This window comes from Apium graveolens, chromosome 5, assembly GCF_009905375.1.
Source record: "Apium graveolens cultivar Ventura chromosome 5, ASM990537v1, whole genome shotgun sequence".
Lineage (NCBI taxonomy): Eukaryota > Viridiplantae > Streptophyta > Magnoliopsida > Apiales > Apiaceae > Apium > Apium graveolens.
In genome coordinates this window covers 127,803,213-127,828,140 of record NC_133651.1, presented here as the reverse complement: position 1 = coordinate 127,828,140, position 24,928 = coordinate 127,803,213, and the positions used below count along the sequence as shown (strand labels likewise).

Sequence of the window (24,928 nt, the reverse complement as noted above, 5' to 3'; positions counted from 1 at the left end):
AAGCGGGACTGCTACAAATTGAAGTCAAAACAGCAAACTGTCTTCAAGGATAAGAAGAAAGCTAAAGCTCTAATGACTTGGAGTGATGATGACTCGGTTTCCAGTGATGATTCAAGTGGAGACATGGTCAATCTTGCCCTAGTTGGACTTGATGAGGATTCTGTTCGAGGAAATTCAGAAAGTGGATACCTAGAAAGTGATTCAGAAGAAGATCAGAGTGAGGTAAACTCTTGTAAATATAATTTATCTTCTGAAAATATTGTTTTGGAACCACTAACCATGCAGGAATGTAAGAATGTATCTATGGGTGAATATTATTCTCTTAAAGCTGAAAATAGCAAGCTAAAAGAGAAGAATAATTATCTCAAGACTATGGTTCAAGATTTGATGAGCAAAGTAGATACTTGGATTGACAAGAAGGTACCTACACAAGCTGACAAAGAGGCTGAAATCAAGGATCTTCAAGCTAAAGTTAGTCATGTGGAAAACTTCAACAAAATTCTCCTCAAAAGAAACAAGACTCAGTTAATGCAGATCACAGAGTTAAAGAAGGAGATTGAAGCAAGGGATGAATGTTTGGAGCTGTTCAAAATCAGAGAATCAATAGATGCAACACCTTCAAATCAAGCAGAAGAACCATCTCAGCAAGCTGAAATCATAAGTCAGCAAGCTGAAAAGATTGATCTGCTCACAAAGGAAGTTGAGGATCTGAAAAAGGGCATGGGATCGTTTGTTCAAGGAGAAGAAAGTCTCAAATCTATGATGAACAACATAAATATTCCATTGGTCAGAGAAGGAATTGGAATGAATGCAAACAAGAAGGACAAAGCTCTAAGATATGAAGGAAAACATGGCATACCCTATGATTATGCTATGCCTTGGAAGATATGCAACAGATGTGGAAAGAAAGGGCATCTTGAAAAGCATTGCAAAGTTCAGAATGAATAAAAATCATACCATGGAGGAAACAAACAGAAAACAGCTTACTATGATCAGAATGGCAGAACAAAGACAGCTTACCATCATCAGGCTGGCAGAGTTAAATCACCTAGATTTATCAAAAAATGGATAAAGAAATCTGATTTACATGTTTTATATGTTTTATTTGCTAACCATGTCGGACCCAACAAACTTTGGGTACCAAAAGGTTGAGTTGTTTTATTTGTTTTGTAGATGTGTCTTGCCGCTCGAGTCAAATCAACTCAATGGATTTTAGATAGCGGATGTACTAGACATATGAGTGGAGACAAAGCACAATTCTTGAGTCTTCAGATGAAAAAGGGTGGAAGAGTGACTATTGGTGATAGCAAAACTCTTCAAATTCTTGGAAAAGGTAAAATAGGTAATAAACACATTTCAATTGATAAAGTTCAATATGTTAAAGGCCTTAAATATAATCTGCTTAGCATAAGTCAGTTATATGATGATGGTCATACTGTTAACTTTGGTATTGATAAGTGTATTATTACTATTGGTACTAACAAAGTCCCCCTAGTTGCTAGAAGGGAAGGAAATATATATATTTTGGACTTTGAGTTGCAGAGAACAGCTTGCTGTCTTGCTGCAATAGACACTGATCCTTATGTTTGGCATAGAAGATTGGGTCATGCTCACATGGACTTACTTAACAAGCTTTCAAAGAAGAAGCTAGTCAGAGGTTTACCCAAAATCAAGTATGTCAAGACTGAGGTGTGTTCGGCATGCCAATTAGGCAAGCAAATTAGAAGTACTCACAAAGCAAAGAAAATGGTATCTACTTCTAAACCCTTAGAACTTTTACATTTAGACTTATTTGGTCCAGAAGCTTATAAAAGTATAGGAGGTAAGCAATATGGTTTTGTAATTGTTGATGATTATTCTCGTTTTACATGGGTATTGTTTCTTAGAACTAAAGATGCTGCTTTTAATGAGTTTGAGAAACTAATTAAATTACTTGAGAATAAGCTCAATACAAAGCTTGTAGGAATAAGGAGTGATCGAGGTGGTGAATTCCAAAAAGACTTTGTTACTTATTGTGAAGAAAGAGGAATATCACATGAATTCTCGGCTCCAAGGACTCCACAACAAAATGGTGTGGTGGAACGCAAGAATAGGTCACTGCAAGAGACAGCAAGGACTTTGTTGCAAGAAAGCAAGTTACCTAGAAGTTTTTGGGCAGAAGCAGTCAACACAGCATGCTATGTTCTGAATAGAGTATTGATAAGACCTATTTTGGACAAGACTCCATATGAATTGCTCAAGAAAAAGAGGCCCAACATCAGTTACTTCAGAATCTTTAGCTCAAAGTGTTTTGTGCTCAAGACAATTGGTAATAATGGTAAATTTGATGCTAAATCTTATGAAGCTATTTTTCTTGGTTATTCTATGAATAGTAAAACCTATAGAGTTTATAATTTGTCTAAACTTATTGTTGAGGAATCTATAGATGTTACTTTTCAAGAACCTAACAATGATCTTCCAAGAGAAGAGGAAGATGATGCAGGTGAAGCTGGACAACAGCAAGCTGAAACAGAGAAGGCTACTCCAAAACAGCAAGCTGAAACAGAGACTGATTCTGGAAAACAGCAAGCTGAAATTGAAACTGCCTCAGGAAATCAGCAAGCAGAACCTTCTACTCCAGTTGATGATGCAATTGTAAAGATGGCAAAGATGACTCTTGATGGTCCTAGAGGAAATAGAGCAAAGGATAAAATGCCAATCTATGATGGTGAAGACTTAGCTCCTCCATCTAAGATAAGGAAGACTTCACATGAAGATATTGCAAAGCATTCATTGCCAAAAGCTACACGGACAGTGAAGAATCACCCTCCAGAACAGGTTATTGGTGATATTTCTGATGGTCTCAAGACAAGAAAAGGCACTGCAAACTTTTGTGCTTATGCTGCATTTTTAGCTCAAGAGGAACCCAAAAATGTCAAAGAAACACTTGAAGATGAAAATTGGATCACGGCTATGCAAGAAGAACTCAATCAATTCGAACGATGTGATGTTTGGGAACTGGTCAAGCCACCAAAGGGTGCTTCAATCATTGGCACAAAATGGATTTTCAAGAATAAAGTGGATGAATTTGGTACTGTTACTCGAAATAAAGCAAGGCTTGTAGCACAAGGGTACAACCAACAAGAAGGCATTGACTTTGATCAAACTTATGCTCCAGTAGCTAGATTGGAATCAATTAGGATGCTTCTTGCTTATGCATGCTACAAGAAGATCAAGCTACATCAAATGGACGTCAAAAGTGCTTTTCTTAATGGATTTCTGGAAGAGGAATTTTATGTTAAGCAACCCCCTGGTTTTGAACATGAACAACATCCGGACTATGTTTACAAGCTTAAGAAGGCATTATATGGCTTAAAGCAAGCACCAAGGGCTTGGTACAAGAGGCTTAGTAAGTTTTTGATCAAAAATGGCTTCATTCGAGGTAAAATTGATCCTACTTTATTTACTAAGCAAAATGGTAATGATATTTTGATTGTCCAGATATATGTAGATGATATAATCTTTGGATCCACTAATGATTCTATGTGTGAGTGGTTTTCTAAGTGTATGAGCAGTGAATTTGACATGAGCATGATGGGTGAGCTCAATTATTTCTTGGGGCTCCAAATTAAACAATCTAAAGATGGAATTTATGTGCATCAATCAAAATATGTCAAAAATTTGCTGACCAGATTTGGTTTTGACAATGTCAAGCCGAAATCTACTCCAATGAATCAAAATAGCAAGCTGACATCGGATGAAAAAGGTAAAGATGTTGATATCAAGAAGTATAGAGGTATGATTGGTAGTCTTTTATATCTTACTACTTCTCGGCCAGATATTATGTATAGTGTATGTGTTTGTGCTCATTTTCAAGCTAAGCCTAAGGAATCACACTTAAATGCAGTTAAAAGAATATTTAGATATTTAAGTGGGACTATTAATCTTGGGTTATTTTATCCTATTATAAGCACATTTGATCTTGTGGGGTATAGTGATGCTGACTATGCAGGTTGTCAAACTGATAGAAAGAGTACAAGTGGTGTTTATACATATTTAGGACAAAGTCTCGTATCTTGGCAAAGTAAGAAACAAACTTCAGTTGCATTATCCACAGCAGAAGGTGAGTATTTGGCAGCTGGTAGCTGTTGCTCTCAAATTTTGTGGATGATTCAGACTCTACGAGATTTTGGAATCAAGTGTGGCAAAGTTCCAATCTATTGTGACAACACTAGCACCATCAACATATCAAAGAATCCAGTTAATCACTCAAGAACAAAGCATATTGATGTTCGTCATCATTTCTTGAGAGATAATGCTGCCAAAGGTAAGATTGAATTAGTTTTTGTACCTACTGAATATCAATTGGCAGATATCTTTACAAAACCCCTTGGCGAAGCAAGATTTTCTACCATTCGAAGGGAACTTGGCATGTGCAGTGTATAATGGCAAGCTATCTTTGGAAATTTGGTAATGTTAGCTTACTATCATTTTTCATGTTAGCTTACTATGATTGGTTATTTAAATGACATTTTTTTGTGTTATGTTATTTTTGTTAATTATGATATGTCATTCTCTGTTTAATTATATTTAAATATTTGCATGATTTGCTGATTTAATTGTTAAATGATTATAGTACTAATTGTGGTGTTTTAGATATATTTAAAATGTTATTTTGATAAGTGTTAGAATTAGGATAATTATTATTTGTTTTTAAATCTTATCCTAATTTCTCCCCTAAAAAGGCTATCAAAACACGGGTTAGGGTTTTCACTTCCTATTTCACCGCCACTCAGTCATATTTCTACTTACCGTCTTCTCTCCAACATCATCAATTTGATCTCATCATGGTTCGAGCAACAAGGAAATCAAATCTTCTCGCAAATCGTTCTGTCTCTAAACTAGATAACACCGTGGTTGATTTGGGTCACGAAAGTGATGAAGAAGTCTCTCACACCCCTGATTTGATTCTCCTGATCTCCAACAACGATTCACTGAAAATGCTTTGGATGTTCATTCTATTATCCCTGGTATCCCGATTGTTGGTAAGCTTTTTCAAAACTCCGGAGCCTTACTTTTGTTTCAGAATTTGGGTATGGATTCTTTTATCATCGAAATGCCTAAGGTCTACTATCCTGATTTAATTCGTGAATTTTATGCAAATTTGATTGAAGATAAGTATGGAAACTGTATTACCACTGTGCATGACAAGAAAATTAGGCTTAATCCTCCCATTTTAAGTTCTATTATCAAGTTTGAGAATCCCTCTGAGATTGATATTTTTACTGGAAAAGGATATGTGTCATTCCCTGATTTCTCTGTGATGGATCAGTTTAAGTTGTTATTAGGATCTGTTAATGATATTGAAGAAAACCCTCAGCCCCCTTCCACTACTCAAGTATCTCCTATGGCACATTTGCTGTTTAAAATCTGTAGGGCTAATGTTTGTCCTAGGGGTGGGAATAAATCAACCTTTAGTTGTCAAGATGTTACTCTGGTTTCTATACTTCTAGCTGGCAGGGCTTTTGATCTATCAAATCTGGTTTTAAAAAATATGATTGCTGCTGTTAATCAGAAAAAGATTGGACTTCCTTATGGTTTAATGCTTACCAAGGTATTTGAATTCTTTAAGATTGAACTTAAGAGTGTTGTTAAGGTGAGTGTTAAAGAAGTTTTGGATGCTAAAGTGTTAGCTCAGTCAAATTTATAAATTGAAAATTGAGAGTTAGTTAGGATTTTGCCTACCATTGTTCCTGAGTCTCCTGCTGTAGCTGAGCCTTCATCTTTTTCTCCAACTGCTGAGATGATGCACCTGCTTAAGGGTATTCAAGAGGACAATATTCTGCTTTTTGGACATATGGATGCTACTACAGAGCAAGTGAATCAGCTGAAGACTGAGATTAAGGGATTGAAAGATATTATGCTTAACTTCATGTCTGCTGCAAAACCTTCAGCTTCTCAGTCAAATGCAGATTTAGACACTGGCTTGGATGATCTTGTGGATGCTGCTGAAGACTTGGAACAACAGGAGAAGCAAGATGAGTTTCTTTCACCAAAAGAGAATGCAGCTGTCAATTCTGCTCAGGAAGACTAATCTGTTTTTGATGATATAAGGGGGAGAACTTAGGAGAATTTAATTTCTTTTAAGTTTCTTTTAAGTTAATTTCTTTTAAGTACTTAGTCTCTGAAGAACTTGATTTAGTTTTTGTTGAAGTATCTGTTGGTTTTAAGACTTGTTGCATCTGGTACTTGATTTGATCTGTTTATTTGGTGTGGTAAAACTTGTTGATGGATGTTTTGGTTTAAGACTTGGTTATGCTGATGCTTCTAATATTTGAAATATGTTTAATTATTTTTTTTATTTAGAAGTTTATTATGCTAATTGTGATATCTTTAGTTTTATTTTGAGATATGCATAGATTTAGGGGGAGTTTTTATAATTCTCCTAAATGTGTGTAATCATCAAAAAGGGGGAGATTGTAAATCCTTAGTTTTGATGATCACAACACAGCAAGCCATCATGTTGTTATTTGAGAATGTTTGCAGGATATAACAGTTTAATGTCATTGCTGTTTAAGTATCATGACAGCAAGCTATCATAAGACAGTAATCTATTTCAGCAAGCTATGATCAACAGTGTCAGAATAACAGCAAGCCAAGATGCACAGTCCAGATTCAACAAGGAAGTCGAATTTCATGGAGATTTTATAGGATCTTCATATATATCAGTTGTAAGGACTTCTCTAATAAATATACGTGCATTATATATATAGAGCTCAATTATAAATCATTTTTAATCATTCAAATTGATTTCCTAAAGAATAGGAGTTTGTTTTTCTTTCAAACTCTATCTTCTATCTACTGATTAAAACGTTTTATACTCTACAAAATAGAAGAGATATTTTATGTACGTTGGACATCTTTCTTTCTCTTCTATCTAACGTACACATGAACGTTGGAAACCATCCCAACGATCTTACACGGTAGAATTGGATTCTAGCCGTTGTAATTTGTTGAGGCTGTTTTCAAACGTTAATGTGTGGTTATATAAGAGGTTTTCTTGCAGTTTTAAATTGAATGATTTTGCAAGCAAGAACACATACAACTCCTGATCTTTATTGTTTCTAAAATACTCTCGAGCTCTAAATATATACGCGTATTTTATTGAAGAGAGTTTATAGTTTGAGTTGTAAACTTTATCACTGATTTGTATTGTTCAAATTGTATTGATTAGTTGCTGGATAAGTTGGCTAGGGAAACAAGGGTTTAGTGGTACTTGCTAGAGGAGTTTGTACTACGGGGTAGTATAGTACTTAGAGAGCAGGTTCTTAAACAGGGTTTCAGCAAGCCATTATCAGCAGTTGGGATAAAGGGAGATATATTGTTGTATCTTGTAGTTGTAACCTTCATTGATCAATAATATATTCTCTTACCAAGTTGGTAAGGGACCAGGACGTAGACCATAGGGGCTTAGGGGTCGAATCTGGCTAAAATTCTTGTGTGTTCTATTTACTTTCCTGCACATTATTTTCTGCATTGCATTTAGTCATCTCAGCTTACTATCATTGTCAGATTATAGTTGAGTTGATAAAATCTTAGTAAGCTATTATCGGGTAAAATTTAAAAGTAATCTTAGTTAGCCATAATCACCTATTCACCCCCCTCTAGGTGTAATTTCAGGATGCTTGTTATAAGTTTACGTCCTGTTTAGTACATAGAACAGAGTATTTTTAACTTGTGTTATTGGTAAAAAAGAGTTTGCAAAAGCATTTATACTCGTAATAATCAGTTAATCACTTTTCAGTATTATAAATGTTATCAAGACCCCAAAAATGGTTCAAATACTTGGGTGTAAACATATTTAATTATCAAAAATTTTAAATTTGTAATTTATAAATACTAGAAATAATTTATTTATTCTACTAAATTACGACCACATGTTATTCTATTATTTTTATTATAAATTTATAATCATTATATATTTATATAAATATTTTAAAAATATAATATAACTTGATAAATAAAAATTTAAAATATTAATGGAAACTCGTGGATCGTACGGGATTTATGCTAGTAATAATAATAACAACAATTAGCTAGCCTCCACTTCGTTGAATCATCCTGCGCGATGCACGGGTTTTCATTAATATTTTAAATTTTTATTTATCAAGTTATATTATATTTTTAAAATATTTATATAAATATATAATGATTATAAATTTATAATAAAAATAATATAATAACATGTGGTCGTAATTTAGTAGAATAAATAGGCTATTTCTAGTATTTTAACAATTTAGTAGTTTAGCAGATATGTAACACTATTATTTATATCTTTTAATAATATGATAAGTTGTATTCGTAGTTTAGTAGGATAAGTATACTATATTTAGTAGTTGTTTAATAATTTAGTAGTTTATTAGATATATACCACTATTTATCTATTTTTGTAATAATCAAAATTAGGGAATTATCGTTGAACAAAACCGTTCTCTATTCCGGCTATTATAATATAGTATAGATAGTATAGATATAGTATAAAATATCTGAAAAGCGGTATTATTTTTCAAACTAAAAAAAGTCCAATTATGTAGTTCTTGATAAGAAACAAAAGTATATTAATGTTACTCATTTTTTACAATAATTTTTGTAAGGAAATTGATTTCCCGGGTAGTGATTTGTGGGAAATTAAAAGATAAACCGCTCAGGGTATATTTCTGTAAAAGTCAATCCATTAATATTTTAAATTTTTATTTATCAAGTTATATTATATTTTTAAAATATTTATATAAATATATAATGATTATAAATTTATAATAAAAATAATAGAATAACATGTGGTCGTAATTTAGTAGAATAAATAGACTATTTCTAGTAGTTTAGCAGATATGTAAGACTATTATTTATATCTTTTAATAATAAGATAAGTTGTATTGGTAGTTTAGTAAGATAAGTATACTATATATAGTAGTAGTTTAATAATTTAGTAGTTTATTAGATATATAACACTATTTATCTATTTTTGTAATAATCAAAATTAGGGAATTATCGTTGAACCAAACCGTTGAACCAAACCGTTGAACCAAATTATCTCTGTTCCGAATATTATAATATAGTATAGTATAGATAGGTAAAAGAAATTACTCCCTCCGTCCCTCCCAAATGTTTACATTTGGGTGGGGCGCGGAGTTTAAGAAAAATGATAAAATAGTGGAGGAAAGTTAAAAAAGTGAGTAAAGTAGTGAGACCGATTAATATTATATGTATAAAGTGGGTATAGTGGAGAGAAGTAGTGAATGTAGTTATTTTAAAAATTATAAAAACCTTACTATTTTTGAAAAGTTTTGAAATGTAAACAATTGGAAAAGACATCCAAAAAAGAAAAGTGTAAACAAATGGGAGGGACAGAGGGAGTAGAACATCAATTTGGAAACGCAAATTAAAATATTACTACTGTTATGTAGATTGTTGCAGAGCAGTTGAAGAAAGAGTAGCAAACCCAGTAGTAAATGGTGAAAAAGCAGTCCACTTCTCAATTGGGTCAATTACTAAACCTGGCCCAGCAGTATCCAGGACCTTCTATTTCATAAATTATTTTGATAATTAGGTTAGGGTGATTTCTTTTCTACTTCTTAATTGGTTATATTTAGAATATTAAAATTAAAAATTAATTTTGATTTTTTCTAAAATGGACATAATAATAAAATAAAAACTTCTTAAATAAGAATTTAAAGAGTATTAATGTAATTGGGATTCTTTCTAGACTGAATCAAAATAATAAAACGTAAATATTTATCAGTGAGTTATTGTTACCATAATTGGAATGAAAATTTGCATTTTTTACTAATAGGCCCTTTCAAATAGCAAAAGAAAAACATAGATAAGTCGTATATAATTTCATGAGATTAAAAAGTCTCATTGAAAAGATTATATAACCATGAGAATCGAACTCGGGTTATTTCATTCTACAATACAACCTCTTACCACTACACCATATTTTCACATGTGTTTTTCATCATACACATAATATGTAAGTTTGCTAAATTAATATTTTATTTAACTTTAAAGATACTTACTTGAATTACGCAAAAAAAAGATAGTTAGTTGAATATTTGTACAGTTAATTTTAAAGAATTGAATTCCAGATATAAAATTAGGCATAGTACATAAATGGATTATTATCTTATTTATTAATCATTTTTTAGTTTGAAAATATATCTCATATATTTTAACATATTTTTTATTATAAAAAGTAATTAAAATGTACATATATAATTTTTAAAAAAATATTGAAAATAGAATCGCTTATATATAAATAATTTATATTGGTATTACATATTTAGATAAGTTCGAATTATAATGAGTTAATGCATTTTAGAACTTGACCCATTGTTCAAAAAATACTCGAAATTTGACTACATGACCCGGCCGAAAAACATCGTCACATTCTACGTTTAGTAAATTTAAACTACAAGCTCGGCGAGAATATCTTACCAATAATATGATTTTTTTTAATATCGTGTGTTAATATATATTAATGTGTTTGAGGTCTTTATAGGATCAAGTCAATTGATTATTTATATTAAAATTACTAACTTAACTGGTAACGTATTATTATTTTTGGAATTTGTCTCGATTTTAAGAATATTTGAAATTTGAAATGAGATCTCACGAGATTTGTTAAAACTACAATGATATACTAAATCGATTTATTTTTCATTTTTCACTTTAAAAAACTAGCTTTTAAAAATGAATTCTTTTAGATCAGCAATATTCATTGATCAAGATAATATTGCACAAATATTTTGAATTATTTTAATATTTTGAATTATTCAAATAAAAGTTATATCTATACTATATTGTAACATTTGATTCAATGCATTTTATATTATTTAAGGAAAAAAACATATATTGTTCAATAATTTGAAGGAATTAACAAGTTCAGCTGATATTTATAAAATTTTATCGAACTGAAATTTTTTAATTTTAGGAGAATAGTATAAAATGTTATCAAATTATTATATGAAGCAATATTAGAGTCGTAATGAAAGAAATTTAAAAACGGTCTAAATAACGATATAATTACAATTTTTCTTTCGAATTCTTGAAAAAAAATCATGAATATCAATAATAAGTCTTAAAAATATATAATTCATTTTTATGTTACAACCATGATTGATACCCGGTTGCGTTTAAAATAAATATGGATTGTTTCTCAGTGATAATGTGAATATTATATATAAATAATAGCAATTTATTTATTACATAATTTTAATTTTTGAATAATTATAAATGCATGTTAGTTAAGTAATCAATTATTTCACTAGATGTTAATAATGATTATACATGTACATAAATCAGATATTTAGCATATAAATAATTGAAACCATCATAATTTACTAAGAGATATAACATACAATAATTTACATGCTAAAACACACATACATATAACTTAATTTTACTTTCTTAACAGTAGTGTAAATAAAAAACTAACAGTTTCCTATACATACATGATACATACATACGTCGAATTTCAAAAACTAATATTTTTCATTAAAATCAACTTTAATATTAACAATAATATAAATTTTACATTATTGTATATTATGATTGCAAGGCATTCTGAATTCAGTTATGCATTTTTTATATTTTTAAATTGAGTATGTCAATTGTAAGTTAGTAGTGAACTCAGTAATAATATACATATAGTTTATTTAAATAAAATTCAAGATTTTGGTCAATTCTGTATTCAACATGTGTGTTAATTTTTAACTTTTTATTTGTAAACATACTTCTACAGATTAAGTTTAATCGTTTCATTTTAAACGTATACTTACTACCCTGTTTATATTCATTCATTAAATATAAAATAACGGGTAAGAAAAATATAATATAATAATAGTTGATGGGATATTCACTCCTAAAAATGAGGAAACATTCAAAACTTTTAATGTTATAGAGAGGGACATGAAGCTTGTTGGTGAGAAATTTTATCTTCATTTCTTCAAAATTTGACTCAAGAGCCTATATAAGGATATTGTTGGAATTGGTCTAAAAAAATTATAATTGTATGGTGTATAAAAAAACTCTAGAAAATGACCCATATCTCGCACATGTTATTATGCTAGTTTAATATTATATAGTGTCAATTACTTTTCAAATTGGATTTCAAACTAAAAATATATAATATAAAAATTTGAATTCAAATTTAAATTCGATTTTTAAATCAATACCAATTTTTTTAAAATAAAATTTAAATGGAGTATTCAAAATCAGTTGTATTGTAAATTGATTGTTATTGTCAAAGATTAAATAGTAAGGCTAGGCTTAGACTTGGAAATCTTCACATTGCATTTAATTTCCTTGTCTCTTGTTTTGGCTATAAATAGCTTCGTTTGTGATGAATAAAAATACACCTCCGAGCAGCAACATTCCTCTCATCTGCTTGCATTCTTCTTTCATCAGCTCTTCAACTCTTTCATTTAATCCAGCTATTGTTATAATATAGTTAGTATTTTACAACACGTTATCAGCACGAAGCCCTGCCGAAACTGAGAAGGTATAATTTTAATTTAAATATGCATATATGAGTAGACGTGGTTACACCATCTACATATAATTTATATATATATATATATATATATATATATATATATATATATGTGACCGAAGTCGACGTGGTTACACCCTCTACTAATAATTTAAATATATATAGCCGGAGCACCGCCTATTAAAATTATTTTACGGTACCATTTAATTTTGGGTAATACCGAAATATAGTGGGAACCTTATTTTATAAATTGCATAATTATCGGATAATAACTTTGCCCATAACTAACTTATGCAGGATTGTCCACTATAATTTATTATTGGTCGGAGATAACGCAGACGTCCGTATGGCGGGTGAAAATACATTTGTCATTTTATATATAGATTTGTTTATATTATCAATGATAATAATGATATATACATTGATTATTGCATACTTGTTAACGCACCCGATTAAGTAGGATTTTATGTAATATTTACATTGATGAATTAAAATTTAATTATTTTCGTGTTAATTCAGATTTAGTATGACAGATATTACAAGCTTGTCGTTCGTTTCCTTGGACATTTCTGGCGATAATTATTTATCATGGGTACAAGATGTAAAGTTGCACTTGGGTTCAAAGAAATTAAGCAATACAATAAAGGCAGAAAATAAATCCACGGCTGAAGAAAACTTTACCTCCATAATTTTTCTCCAACACCACATGCATGAAGATTTAAAATCTGAGTACTTAGAAGTCGAGGATCCTTTTATTTTATGGGAAAATCTAAAGGATAGGTTCGATCACCAAAAACTAGTTTATCTACCTGCAGCTGAAAATGATTGGGCTAATTTAAGACTTCAGAATTTTAAGAGTGTCCGAGCATATAGCTCTGCTTTGTTCAAAATAAGTTCTAGGCTTATTATGTGCGGTGAGAAAGTTACGGAAAAAAGAAAAATCGATAAAACACTATCAACTTTTCACCCCAACAATATCAACTTAGCAGAGATGTACAGGGAGCGCAAATTCACTAAATTCGGGGATCTTTTATCAACTCTCCTCGTTACTGAACATAATCATGAATTGGTGATTAAGAATCATCAATCCCGTCCAATAGGATCTGCCCCATTACCTGAAGTAAATAACATGTCATTCCAGCAGAATGTACGTGGAAGAGGGTATAGAGGTGGACGGGGCCAAGGGCGGTACCGTGGACGAGGTCGGAGCCACGGGCATTTTCGTCCATATAACAACTCTGGTCACCGGAAGTGGCAATCTGAATCACAGAGTAAAAGAAAGGCATCACGAGGAGGAAAAACTGAAAATGTTTGCTATAGGCGCGGCATGAATGGGCACTGGACACGTAATTGTCATACCCCAGATCATCTTGTTAAGTTATACCAATCTTCTTAAAAATCAAAAGAGAAAATGGTAGAAACTAATTTCGCCAACAATAACATAGATGATTTCTCGAGAATCACAAATGGAGGAATAAACATTAATGGTCCGAATGAACCTAACGAAACTCCCATATGGGATGCTGAAGATTAGTAGTGTGTATTGTGTGCTTTATTTTGTTTGAACTATGTAGTGTGTTATGTTCTTATCAAATAAATTATATTTCTTAATTATATACAGAATGAATTCTGAAGATATATGCATTGCTGATTGTGGTACAACTCATACGATTCTACAGAACCAAAAGTGTTTTACCCAAATAACCAAAACCAAAGCTCAAGTCGGAACGATTTCCGGCGTATCTAATATAATCGAAGGTTTTGGAAAAGCTAGTTTCGTCCTACCTAACGGTACCCACATACACATTTCAAATGCATTATATTCTAGTAAGTCTACTAGAAATCTTCTTATTTTTAAAGATATTCGACTCAATAATTTTCACATCGAAACTACCTCTGAGGCTGATAGAGAATATCTTCTTATTACTTCCGCTAATCCTAGCAACAAGAAAATCTTAGAAAAATTTCACTCACTTTCCTCAGGATTATACATGATGAAAATTAGAACTATTGAGTCACACAATGTCATTGCTTCCAAACTCATAGATCCAAAATCTTTTACTCTTTGGCATGAAAGATTAGGTCATCCTGGCGTCTCTATGATGCGTCGTATTATAGAGAATTGTACTGACCATCCTCTTAAAGATTTTAAAGTTCTTTCCAACAATGACCTCCCATGTTCAGCATGTTCTTTAGGAAAATTGATCACTCGACCATCCCCTACTAAAGTTCAGCTTGAAAGCCCAACTTTTCTAGAAAGGATCCAAGGCGACATATGTGGACCTATACACCCATCATCTGGCCCATTTAGGTACTTCATGGTATTAATTGATGCCTCAACTAGATGGTCTCATGTTTGTCTTCTCTCAACTCGTAATGATGCTTTTGCAAGATCACTTGCCCAAATAATCAAATTACGAGCTCAATTCCCAGATCATTGCATCAAGTCAATTCGTTTAGATAATGCCGGCGAATTCACATCTGCAACTTTTATCGACTATTGCATGTATGTAGGAATCTCAGTTGAACACCCAGTTCCTCATGTACATACACAAAATGGGTTAGCCGAGTCTTTTATCAAAAGACTCCAACTTATTGCAAGACCGCTGTTGTTGAAAGCAAAATTACCTACATCTATTTGGGGTCACGCAATACTTCATGCTGCTAATATTCTTAGGATTAGACCAACTTCATACAACCAACATTCTCCGCTACAACTGGTACTTGGTCAAGTTCCTAATATTTCTCACTTCAAAATTTTTGGATGTGCTGTATATGTACCGATTGCTCCACCACAAAGATCGAAGATGGGAGCTCAAAGAAGAAGAGGTATCTACATTGGTTTTGATTCCACATCTATAATTAGATATCTGGAACCTTTAACTGGGGATTTATTTACCGCAAGATATGCAGATTGTCATTTTGACGAGTATATGTTTCCTCCCTTAGGGGGAGATAAACATTCGAATAAAGTTAATCCTGACCTATCATGGAATGCAACGGGACTATATTTTCTAGATCCACGTACCGGTCAATGCGAACTTGAAGTTAAAATAATTATTCATATGCAAAATATTGCAAACCAAATGCCTGACGCATTTAACGATTCTAGAAATGTAACTAAATCTCATATACATGCAGTAAATACTCCAGCCAAAATAGATATACCAAATCAAAAATCATATACTAAAGAATTGGTTACAGAATCAAAGCCACGCCTAAAGGGTGGTAGACCAATCGGTGCAAAAGATGTTGCACCACGAATAAAAAAATAAAGAAAATTGTCCCTGAAGTGGCACATGCTCCAGAAGAAGCAAATACCCCTGAAGTGGTATTATCTCCTGAAGAGATTCCATCCTCTGAAGATACGGGATTAAACAATCATGAAATTTTAATAAATTATGTGCATGATATGAAATTATGGGATCGAAGTAAAGCCATAATTGATGATGTATTTGTGTATTCCGCAACATTGGATGTAGACATAAATTCTGATCTTGAACCACAAAGTGTGGATGAATGCCGTCAAAGAAAAGACTGGCCAAAATGGAAAGACGCAATCCAAACAGAATTAAATTCATTGCGTAAAAGAGAAGTATTTGGACCTGTTGTCCAAACACCAATTGGTGTAAACCCTGTTGGGAATAAATGGGTATTCATAAGAAAACGAAATGAAAAGAATGAAATTATGAGATATAAAGCCCGACTTGTAGCACAAGGGTTTTTTCAAAGGCCTGGCATTGATTATCAAGAGACATACTCGCCAGTGATGGATGAAATTACTTTTCATTTTATATTAGGTATGGCATCTAAAGAAAATTTGGAAACACGTCTTATGGACGTCGTTACTGCATACCTATATGGTTCACTCGATAGTAAAAGTTTTATGAAAATCCCAGAAGGGTTAAAAATGGATGAGTTCAAGAAACCTCGTCATATATACTCCATTAAACTTCAACGATCATTGTATGGACTGAAACAATCTGGTCGTATGTGGTATAACAGACTAAGTCGTTATTTGCAAAAGAATGGGTATATTAGTAACCAAATTTCTCCATGTGTTTTTATCAAAAAATCACAATCTGGTTTTGTGATTATTGCTGTATATGTGGATGATTTAAATCTTGTAGGAACATCTACAGAGGTTAATGATGCTGTCATATACCTAAAGACAGAGTTTGAAATGAAAGATCTTGGAAAGACAAAATATTGTCTTGGGATACAAGTCGAGCACTTGTCAACAGGAATTTTTCTCCACCAAACCACATATACAGAAAAGGTTTTGAACAGATTTTACATGGAAAAATCTCATCCATTGACTACTCCAATGGTTAGATCTTTAGAGCCTGATAAAGATCCATTTCGACCACGAGAAGATGATGAAGATGTTCTTGGTCCTGAAATCCCATATCTAGGCGCGATTGGTGCGCTTATGTATCTTGCAAATAATACAAGGCCAAATATTGCATTTGTTGTGAATTTATTGGCTAGATTTAGCTCTGCTCCGATGGACAGACATTGGAATGAGATCAAACATATATTTCGTTATCTTCGTGGAACAACAGACTTTGGATTATTCTTCCCGAAAAATTCGACATCTCAGTTAATTAGATATGCAGACGCTGGATATTTGTCAGATCCTCATTTTGGTAAATCACAAACTGGATATGTGTTTACATATTGCGGTACAACCATTTCCTGGAAATCTACGAAGCAAACTACATTGGCAACCTCAACAAATCACTCAGATCTCATTGCAATTCATGAAACCAGTAGAGAATGTGTTTGGTTGCGATCTATCATCAAGAATATTCAGGAATCATGTGGATTATTAGACATCTCTAGAAGTCCTACCATTATGTTTGAGGATAACACCGCATGCATTGATCAACTCAAGGAAGGATATATCAAAGGAGACAGGACGAAGCACATTTCACCAAAATTTTTCTATACTCATGAACTTCAAAAGAATGGTGAAATTGATATACAACAAATTCGATCATGTGACAAACTTGCTGATTTATTCACGAAATCATTACCGAATTCAACATTTAGGAAGTTACGACATAACATTGGAATGCGTCGAATCAAGGATTTGTTACAACAAAATTTTGGAGAATGATTAGTTCTTCCAAGGGGAGATTGTACTCTTTTTCCTTCGCCAAAGTTTTTATCCCACTGGGTTTTTCTTTGATAAGGTTTTAACGAGGCAGTCTATGATCCATTCCAAAATAACAATCAAAGGGGAGTGTTGTAAATTGATTGTTATTGTCAAAGATTAAATAGTAAGGTTAGGCTTAGACTTGGAAATCTTCACATTGCATTTAATTTCCTTGTCTCATGTTTTGGCTATAAATAGCTTCGTTTGTGATGAATAAAAACACATCTCCGAGCAGCAACATTCCTCTCATCTGCTTGCATTCTTCTTTCATCAGCTCTTCAACCCATTTATTTAATTCAACTATTGTTATAATATAATTAGTATTTTACAACAAGTTAGATATTGTTAATATGATAATGTCCAGCTCCATTCGTAAAGTGGCAAGCCCGTAATGCTTAAAATCATTTGTTGCAAGTATAACGTAAGCAAAGGTCCGTTACGAGCACTCCACGCCCCAGTTGCGCGTGCCATTAACACATTCCCCCCACTATCTCTTAAACAACATGTATGATGTATCTCTCTCTCTCCCCCCAAACAAACAAATCACACACCTCTCTCTATAAAAATTCCACACTACTATTTCCTTGACCAGTTTTACAGCTCCTCTGCTACTCCCCTCTCTCTCTCTCTCTCTCAACAACTACAGAAAATATTGCTGTTCATCACTTCCTTTCTTTCACATAATCTTACAACACCAATAAACCCCCCGCAATTTCAGTAACACAAAAAAAACACACACAACTGTTACACCTTTTTTACCAGCTTTTTACACACAAATATTCATGTTCATACCAAAACCCAACTAAAAAGGCCCATTGTATAGATGGAGAAAAAACAAGGGTTTTTCTCAGCTCTCAAAGAGGAAGTGGTACGAGGATTATCCCCGGGTCGGTCAAGAGCCAAAAGTCCGGGTCGGGTCGGGTCATCAATGTCGGGTCGACTTTTTCATCGAAAATCTCGCACCCATGACAATAATTTCGAGAACCCAGAAAATTTTGTATCGAGATCCGGGAGTATGAGGACATTGACGCCGTTAATTGAGGGTCCGGATCCGAATGGAGGTGAAATTGGGGATTCTAAACGGGTCGGGTTGGGTCAGTGGATGATGGGTCAGCTTTCTAGAACTCCATCTGTAGCTAGCTCAAATGGGTTTAGTAATAATAACAATAAAAGGTCTGATTTGAGATTGCTTCTTGGTGTTATGGGTGCTCCTTTAGCTCCTCTTTATGTTTCTACTACTGATCCTTTGCCTCATCTCTCCATCAAGGACACTCCCATTGTAATGTTCTAATCTTTATATATATACGTTATGTATGTATTCATGTGTTTTAGTATGATATATTTCATGGGTTTTAAGTGTTTGGTTGATTTTTGGTTTTTCTTGAAGTTGGTTGATTTTTGCTTATGAAGTGTATGTATGCAGATACTTACACACACATGATTTTAAGTGTGTGATTGGGTTGAAGTTGTTTTCTTTTTGACTAAAGCACTGACTTGGGGAGTTTAGTGTTTGACAGTAGTTGAGGTACTTGGTAGTGTAGATTTGTTTTACTAGGGAGTGTGCTCTGTTAAAAAAAAAGTGCAAACTCTGACTTTAAGTGTTTGTTCAAGGAATTATGTTTGTCCTTTTGTTGCTTGTTTTCTTAATGTACAATTAATATTATTACTATGATTCAAGATTTTAGGAAATGGATCCATGAAGTCACATGTTTAGACAGTAATAATGTTAATGTTTCTACTTTGCTTGACTTGCTGGTTGGGTTAGATAGTGGGTTAGATTGGAAAATTTTGTTTTTTGTTTCTTTTAAGTATTATTTCGGAATATCAGTAGAGGACTATCAGCAAGGATAGGTTTATGTGAATAATAACATACAGTATATGTTAATGTTTAAACTTGATCATGTACTGTTTGTGGAGTGTTCTTGTTAGAGGTGATTTGGGTTTTAATTTTAGGTCTTGGTGTTACAGGAATCGTCGTCTGCTCAGTACATATTGCAGCAATATACTGCGGCATCAGGAGGACAGAAGGTCCAGGACTCTATAAAGAATGCTTATGCAATGGGGAAAGTGAAGATGTTAGCTTCGGAGTTTGAAACTGCCACAAGAGTAACAAAGAACAAAAATGCTACAAAAGATGCTGAATCAGGTGGTTTTGTTTTGTGGCAGATGAATCCAGATATGTGGTATGTGGAACTTGCAGTTGGGGGAAGCAAGGTACATGCTGGCTGCAATGGGAAGCTTGTGTGGAGGCACACTCCCTGGCTTGGTGCTCACACTGCAAAAGGTCCAGTTAGACCCTTGCGTCGTGCCCTTCAGGTAAAGCCGTGTTATAATGCTTGTGTATCCAGCAGTTATTTCCTCTAATCAGACCTTGATTTGATGATATATTATTTACGCTTGCAGGGTCTTGATCCGAGAACCACGGCTAGTATGTTTGCTGATTCAAGGTGTATTGGAGAGAAAAAAATCAACGGGGAAGAATGCTTCATCCTTAAGCTTTGTGCTGATCCTCAAACATTAAAGGCCAGGAGTGAAGGTCCAGCAGAGATTATTAGGCATGTTCTATTTGGCTACTTCAGTCAAAAAACAGGATTGCTTGTTCACATGGAAGATTCTCACCTCACCCGCATCCAATCTAGTGGCGGTGATGCAGTTTATTGGGAAACTACTATCAATTCGTTTATGGAGGATTACCGGCCTGTTGAAGGAATCATGATTGCTCACTCAGGCCGTTCTGTGGTGACACTATTCAGATTTGGAGAGATGGCAATGAGTCATACAAAAACTAGGATGGAAGAAGCTTGGACCATCGAAGAGGTTGCTTTTAACGTTCCAGGCCTGTCTTTGGACTGTTTCATCCCACCAGCAGACTTGCGATCCGGATCCGTTAGCGAAGCTCATGAGCTACCTCAAGATGGAAGGGGAAAAGGTGCAACAGGCCTTGCAGCTCATCGGGCAAAGGTGGCAGCACTAGAAAACACACATGACGATGACATGAATTGGAAGGTTAAGGTCTAGTGCGAGGGTAGCATGATTATATTAGTTTGTTTATATGGCTAGGTAGTTACTGATTGACTTGCACATAAATTACATATAGAAGTTAGGTTGATCAACTTAGTTGACCTAGTCCTCTATTGATCTGTACATAGAGCATAATTATTCACAGGTCCTTCCTATACCTAGGCGAATCTTTATACTCTCACTGCAGATTCCAACTACGGAGTTGGAGCTCGGTTTTCCCAGTAACGGATGGAACAAATGGAGGTTATGATTTTTTTGTTTGCCTTCCATGAATACAGAGGAGCATGGTGAAACTTCAAATAGAACCACCATCGTTCTTTATATGGCTTTCTACTATCTTCCTTTCTATAGTGTATGGGTCATTAGCAGAACCATAATAACTGCTATTTCGTGTTTGAAACTAGTGTCCTTGTACTCCATGTTTTCTTTGTGTTAGATCTGGGGTGGTGTTTATTATTAATATACTGGCAATGTTATGTTATCTGTTCAGGACTTTGGCACCCATTTTAACAGTTTGGTTATATCTTTTAAATGTGCTCTGTGATATTGAATGCTTACCACTTTTTATATTATCAGGGAATTTATCCCTGATTTGTTTAGTCTGAGGCTCTTTATCTTTTTAGAAAACTTTAACCTTTGAGGACCATAAAGATGTAAAGCTGGGCTTTTTTGTACATTGGGAATAAACATTTGTTTATCCTAATTTTAAGTTATCCCTTCTCCATTGGGTTTTCTTTTTCCTTGTTTGGCTAGAGAGCATCAAATGTGGTGGTGTTGGAAATTTCAGGAGTTGAACATTCTTTAAGCATCTTTTTAGTTGTACAGCTCTTTTATGCTGTTATTTGCCAACTCCTACAATATTTGTTGTGGAGGCTATTTAATCACACACTAGTGGAGGTTTGCTTAGTTTGGGCTTTGCTGGTTGCCCTCTTACTAGTACACCAAATCAAATCATGTGTTTCCCAACTCATTCTTTGGTTTTGTTAGTTCTCCAGGAATTTAGTGGTGGACTGTCTCTAAATTGTTCAAAAATCCATTGCATTCGTGAAATTACTTGAGTTACCAAATAATTTAGACAAATGTGAGGGCATTTACATCACTGCCTTTGGTGCAGCTTATCTACTCAAGTTTCAAGTGGTTTTTACATTCAAGGATTGTTAGCATGTCTTTTGGGTTTACTGTCAAAACAGTGTCAACTTTGAGAAGACACTCCCTTCTGTCTTAACAACACTCACAATTGGGAAAAAAGGAACATCCAATCCAAACCTAAAGGAAAGTTGTAAGACATTCTTGTTGAGGTAGAAGTGAAATAAATGAGAAATAAGCAATGGCAATGTCAAATATTAATGAAGGGATAATAATAAAATAGAGCGTGTGAAAGAGGTTAATAAAATAGACCAAACCCAAATGCACTTAAATGTTGAAACTATCGCCTTACCAGTTTTTCATCTAACTTACAGTTTCACAATAATATGGGAATCTAGGCCTCATTTATACCGCTATATCAATCATCTAGCATTCAATATACCTTCCAAGTATTTGTTTTAGAGATTTGGGTATGAAGATCTAACTTAAGGACTCACTCAAATTTTTCTTCTACAAAATATCTTGCCTCTGATTGATTAATTTTGGGCCTATGGCCTTTGTAGCATTATAGCTTATTAATTTTGAGATCTTTGCTATCTTCTGAATTACTAGGTGTACATTGAACTCACGATATGTGAATATGCACACGTGTTTTTAACTTTGTTATATAGTCCTTGTCCAACAAAAACAGTTGGTTATATACTTATTCAATTAAAATTATTATATCTTGTCGTCAAAAAAATTAACAATTTATAATTTTATAAAAGTAACTCAACTCCACACGTGTTTGTGAAGCCTAACTATGTTATAGGCTTATAGCATTTCTTTTTCTTTCTGTCAACTTGGGCTAGGCCCATTTCCTTAAAGGGCCCGTTTCGAAAAGGATCGAAGTCTGTTCAGAAACTATAAATTAATAGCTCCGCCTTCTGATTTTTTTTTAAAAAAATAACCCTGCTTTTGGTCATGTTCTTTTCTGGGCCTTCTGGCTAAGACATGCAAGATATAGTTCTTAGTTTTTACAACCAAATTATTATACACATATTTAAATTTAATTTTGCATGAAGCTTCTGGCTTATAGCTGATCCATACGAATCTATATATATTAAACTATAATAACTAAAAATGGATATAATTTGCTGATCCATACGAATCTATCTATATTAAACTATAATAACTAAAAATAGATATAATTTGCCGTTAAATCTTTTGAATTGAATAATTTCTGGACACTAAATATATAAACAATCAAATTATTCCTGCCACCACATAATAAATTAATTATTTATATTACTAGCCCTAAAGATAAAAACAAAGATACATTATTCATTGAATATTTATATTATTAATCCTAAAGATAAAAAATAAAGATACATCGTTCAAATATTATCCACCACATATTATTTTATACTATCTAATCATTATCAAAATTCAGACACACTCAGAATAAGATAATAATTAAATAATTAATAATTTTAATATTCAATAACTTACATTAAAATTATATAAAATACAACTAAAAAAATAATAATTATATAATTATATATAAATATAAAAACAAAGGTACATTGTTCATTAATTATTTATATTACTAGTTCTAAAAAATAAAAAAGGTATATTGTTCAAATATTATCCATCACATATTTTTTTATATTATTTAGTCATTATCAAAACCTAAAAAAAATCCGTAAAAAGTTAGTAATTGGTTTAGCACAAGATGTATATTATTACTAACTCCATTCGATATCGGATCGCTCTGTCTCCATAGTTATACCTGATACCCCCAGCGTTTGACAAATATTCTATTCATCTGTAGACATCCTGCACCTTTTTTCAGAACAAGTTAGAGTAACGCTATAAAGTTAATTACATGGAAGAATCACAAACATGCTTACCACAAGACATGTTGGTAGATATTTTTTTAAGACTACAAGTCAAGTCTATTTTACGAAATTATTGGCAGTAGTACTTTTATTAAAGCCACTGTATCTTCGAAAACAAATGAGCAGAAGGATGTTTATACGTTATATACACACCTTGATTTAAAAAGTTGTACATAGTTCATGAAAATACAGATATATTGTTGAGAGAGATGAGAGAGAGAAAAGGAGAAAAGAGATAGAGAAATGTGGAAATGATTGTATATTAAAAGTTAGATTTAAAGTTACAGTTACAAGCTTTAATATAGACCTCTTGGTCAACTCACTAACTTTACAGTAAAATAACAGAATTAGTTACAGTCATAAGGGACTGTTTGGCTATAGGCTATTATCAAGTTATGCTTTAACTCAGGCTGCATAACACATACATATATTATTAGTCAATATCTCCAGCTGTTGTCATATGTACTGAAACCTGTTCTTGATTACCAGTGTTTGTAGCAGCAAAACTCATATCTGCAACATTCTTCCCACCAGTAACAAATGTAGGAGACAATTTGATTCCCAAATTGTGAACACAAGACCAATGCAAGACTTTATTGAGGCCTTTAATTAATATATCAACAAAATTATCCTTTGATGCAATCTGAGAAACCTTGATAATACCAGTTTGAATCTTTTCTCTAATAAAATGACAATCCATTTCTATATGCTTAGTTCTAGCATGGTAGACATGAATTGTTGTTAAATCAACAGCAAACTTGTTATCACAGAATAAAGGCACAACATACTTTTCAACTAATAGCCCTAGGTCATGGAATAAACCTTTTAACCATAATACTTCACATGAAGCATCAGCAAGAGCTCTGTATTCAGCCTCTGCTGTGCTCCTGGAAGTAACAGATTGCTTCTTTGCTCTCCAGGAAACAACTACTGATCCCAACAAAAAACTGTAACCTCCAACAGACCTTCTATCATTTGCATCTGCACCCCAATCACTATCACTGTATCCTTGCATTTGAAGAGAATTATTGGAAGGAAAGAATAATCCATGTGTAAGAGTACATTTTAAATACCTGAGAACCCTCTGTGCTGCCTCAAAATGTTTAATTCTGGGAGCATGAAGGAACTGACTAAGCATTTGCACTGCAAAAGATATATCAGGTCTTGAAGAAGTCAAGTAAAGTAATTTTCCAACCCAAGCTCTGTAGACACTAGGATTAGAAATGAGATCTCCCGACAAAAGATTATCAA

General features: G+C 33.1%; 2 protein-coding genes across 2 annotated transcripts; both read left to right on the top strand.

The window, feature by feature from the left end:
- The first annotated feature begins 13,055 nt into the window (after positions 1-13,055).
- On the top strand, positions 13,056-13,925 carry LOC141660374 (uncharacterized). The gene has a single exon (XM_074467355.1). It carries the CDS (start codon positions 13,056-13,058, stop codon positions 13,923-13,925), a length of 870 nt encoding a protein of 289 aa, XP_074323456.1.
- Positions 13,926-18,201: 4,276 nt separating this feature from the next.
- Positions 18,202-21,194, top strand: LOC141724481 (uncharacterized). The gene is made up of 3 exons (XM_074526640.1): positions 18,202-18,969; positions 19,659-20,006; positions 20,094-21,194. Exons 1-3 carry the CDS (start codon positions 18,514-18,516, stop codon positions 20,706-20,708), a joined length of 1,419 nt encoding a protein of 472 aa, XP_074382741.1. The 5' UTR covers positions 18,202-18,513; the 3' UTR covers positions 20,709-21,194.
- Positions 21,195-24,928: the final 3,734 nt, after the last annotated feature.

Bases quoted from the DNA above. Each gene is read 5' to 3' on its own strand.
- LOC141660374 (XM_074467355.1), top strand. From the start codon at position 13,056: ATGACAGATATTACAAGCTTGTCGTTCGTTTCCTTGGACATTTCTGGC.
- LOC141724481 (XM_074526640.1), top strand. From the start codon at position 18,514: ATGGAGAAAAAACAAGGGTTTTTCTCAGCTCTCAAAGAGGAAGTGGTA. The intron at 18,970-19,658 runs GTAATGTTCTAA...TTGGTGTTACAG, and splicing joins CCATCAAGGACACTCCCATT to GAATCGTCGTCTGCTCAGTA. The intron at 20,007-20,093 runs GTAAAGCCGTGT...TTACGCTTGCAG, and splicing joins CCTTGCGTCGTGCCCTTCAG to GGTCTTGATCCGAGAACCAC.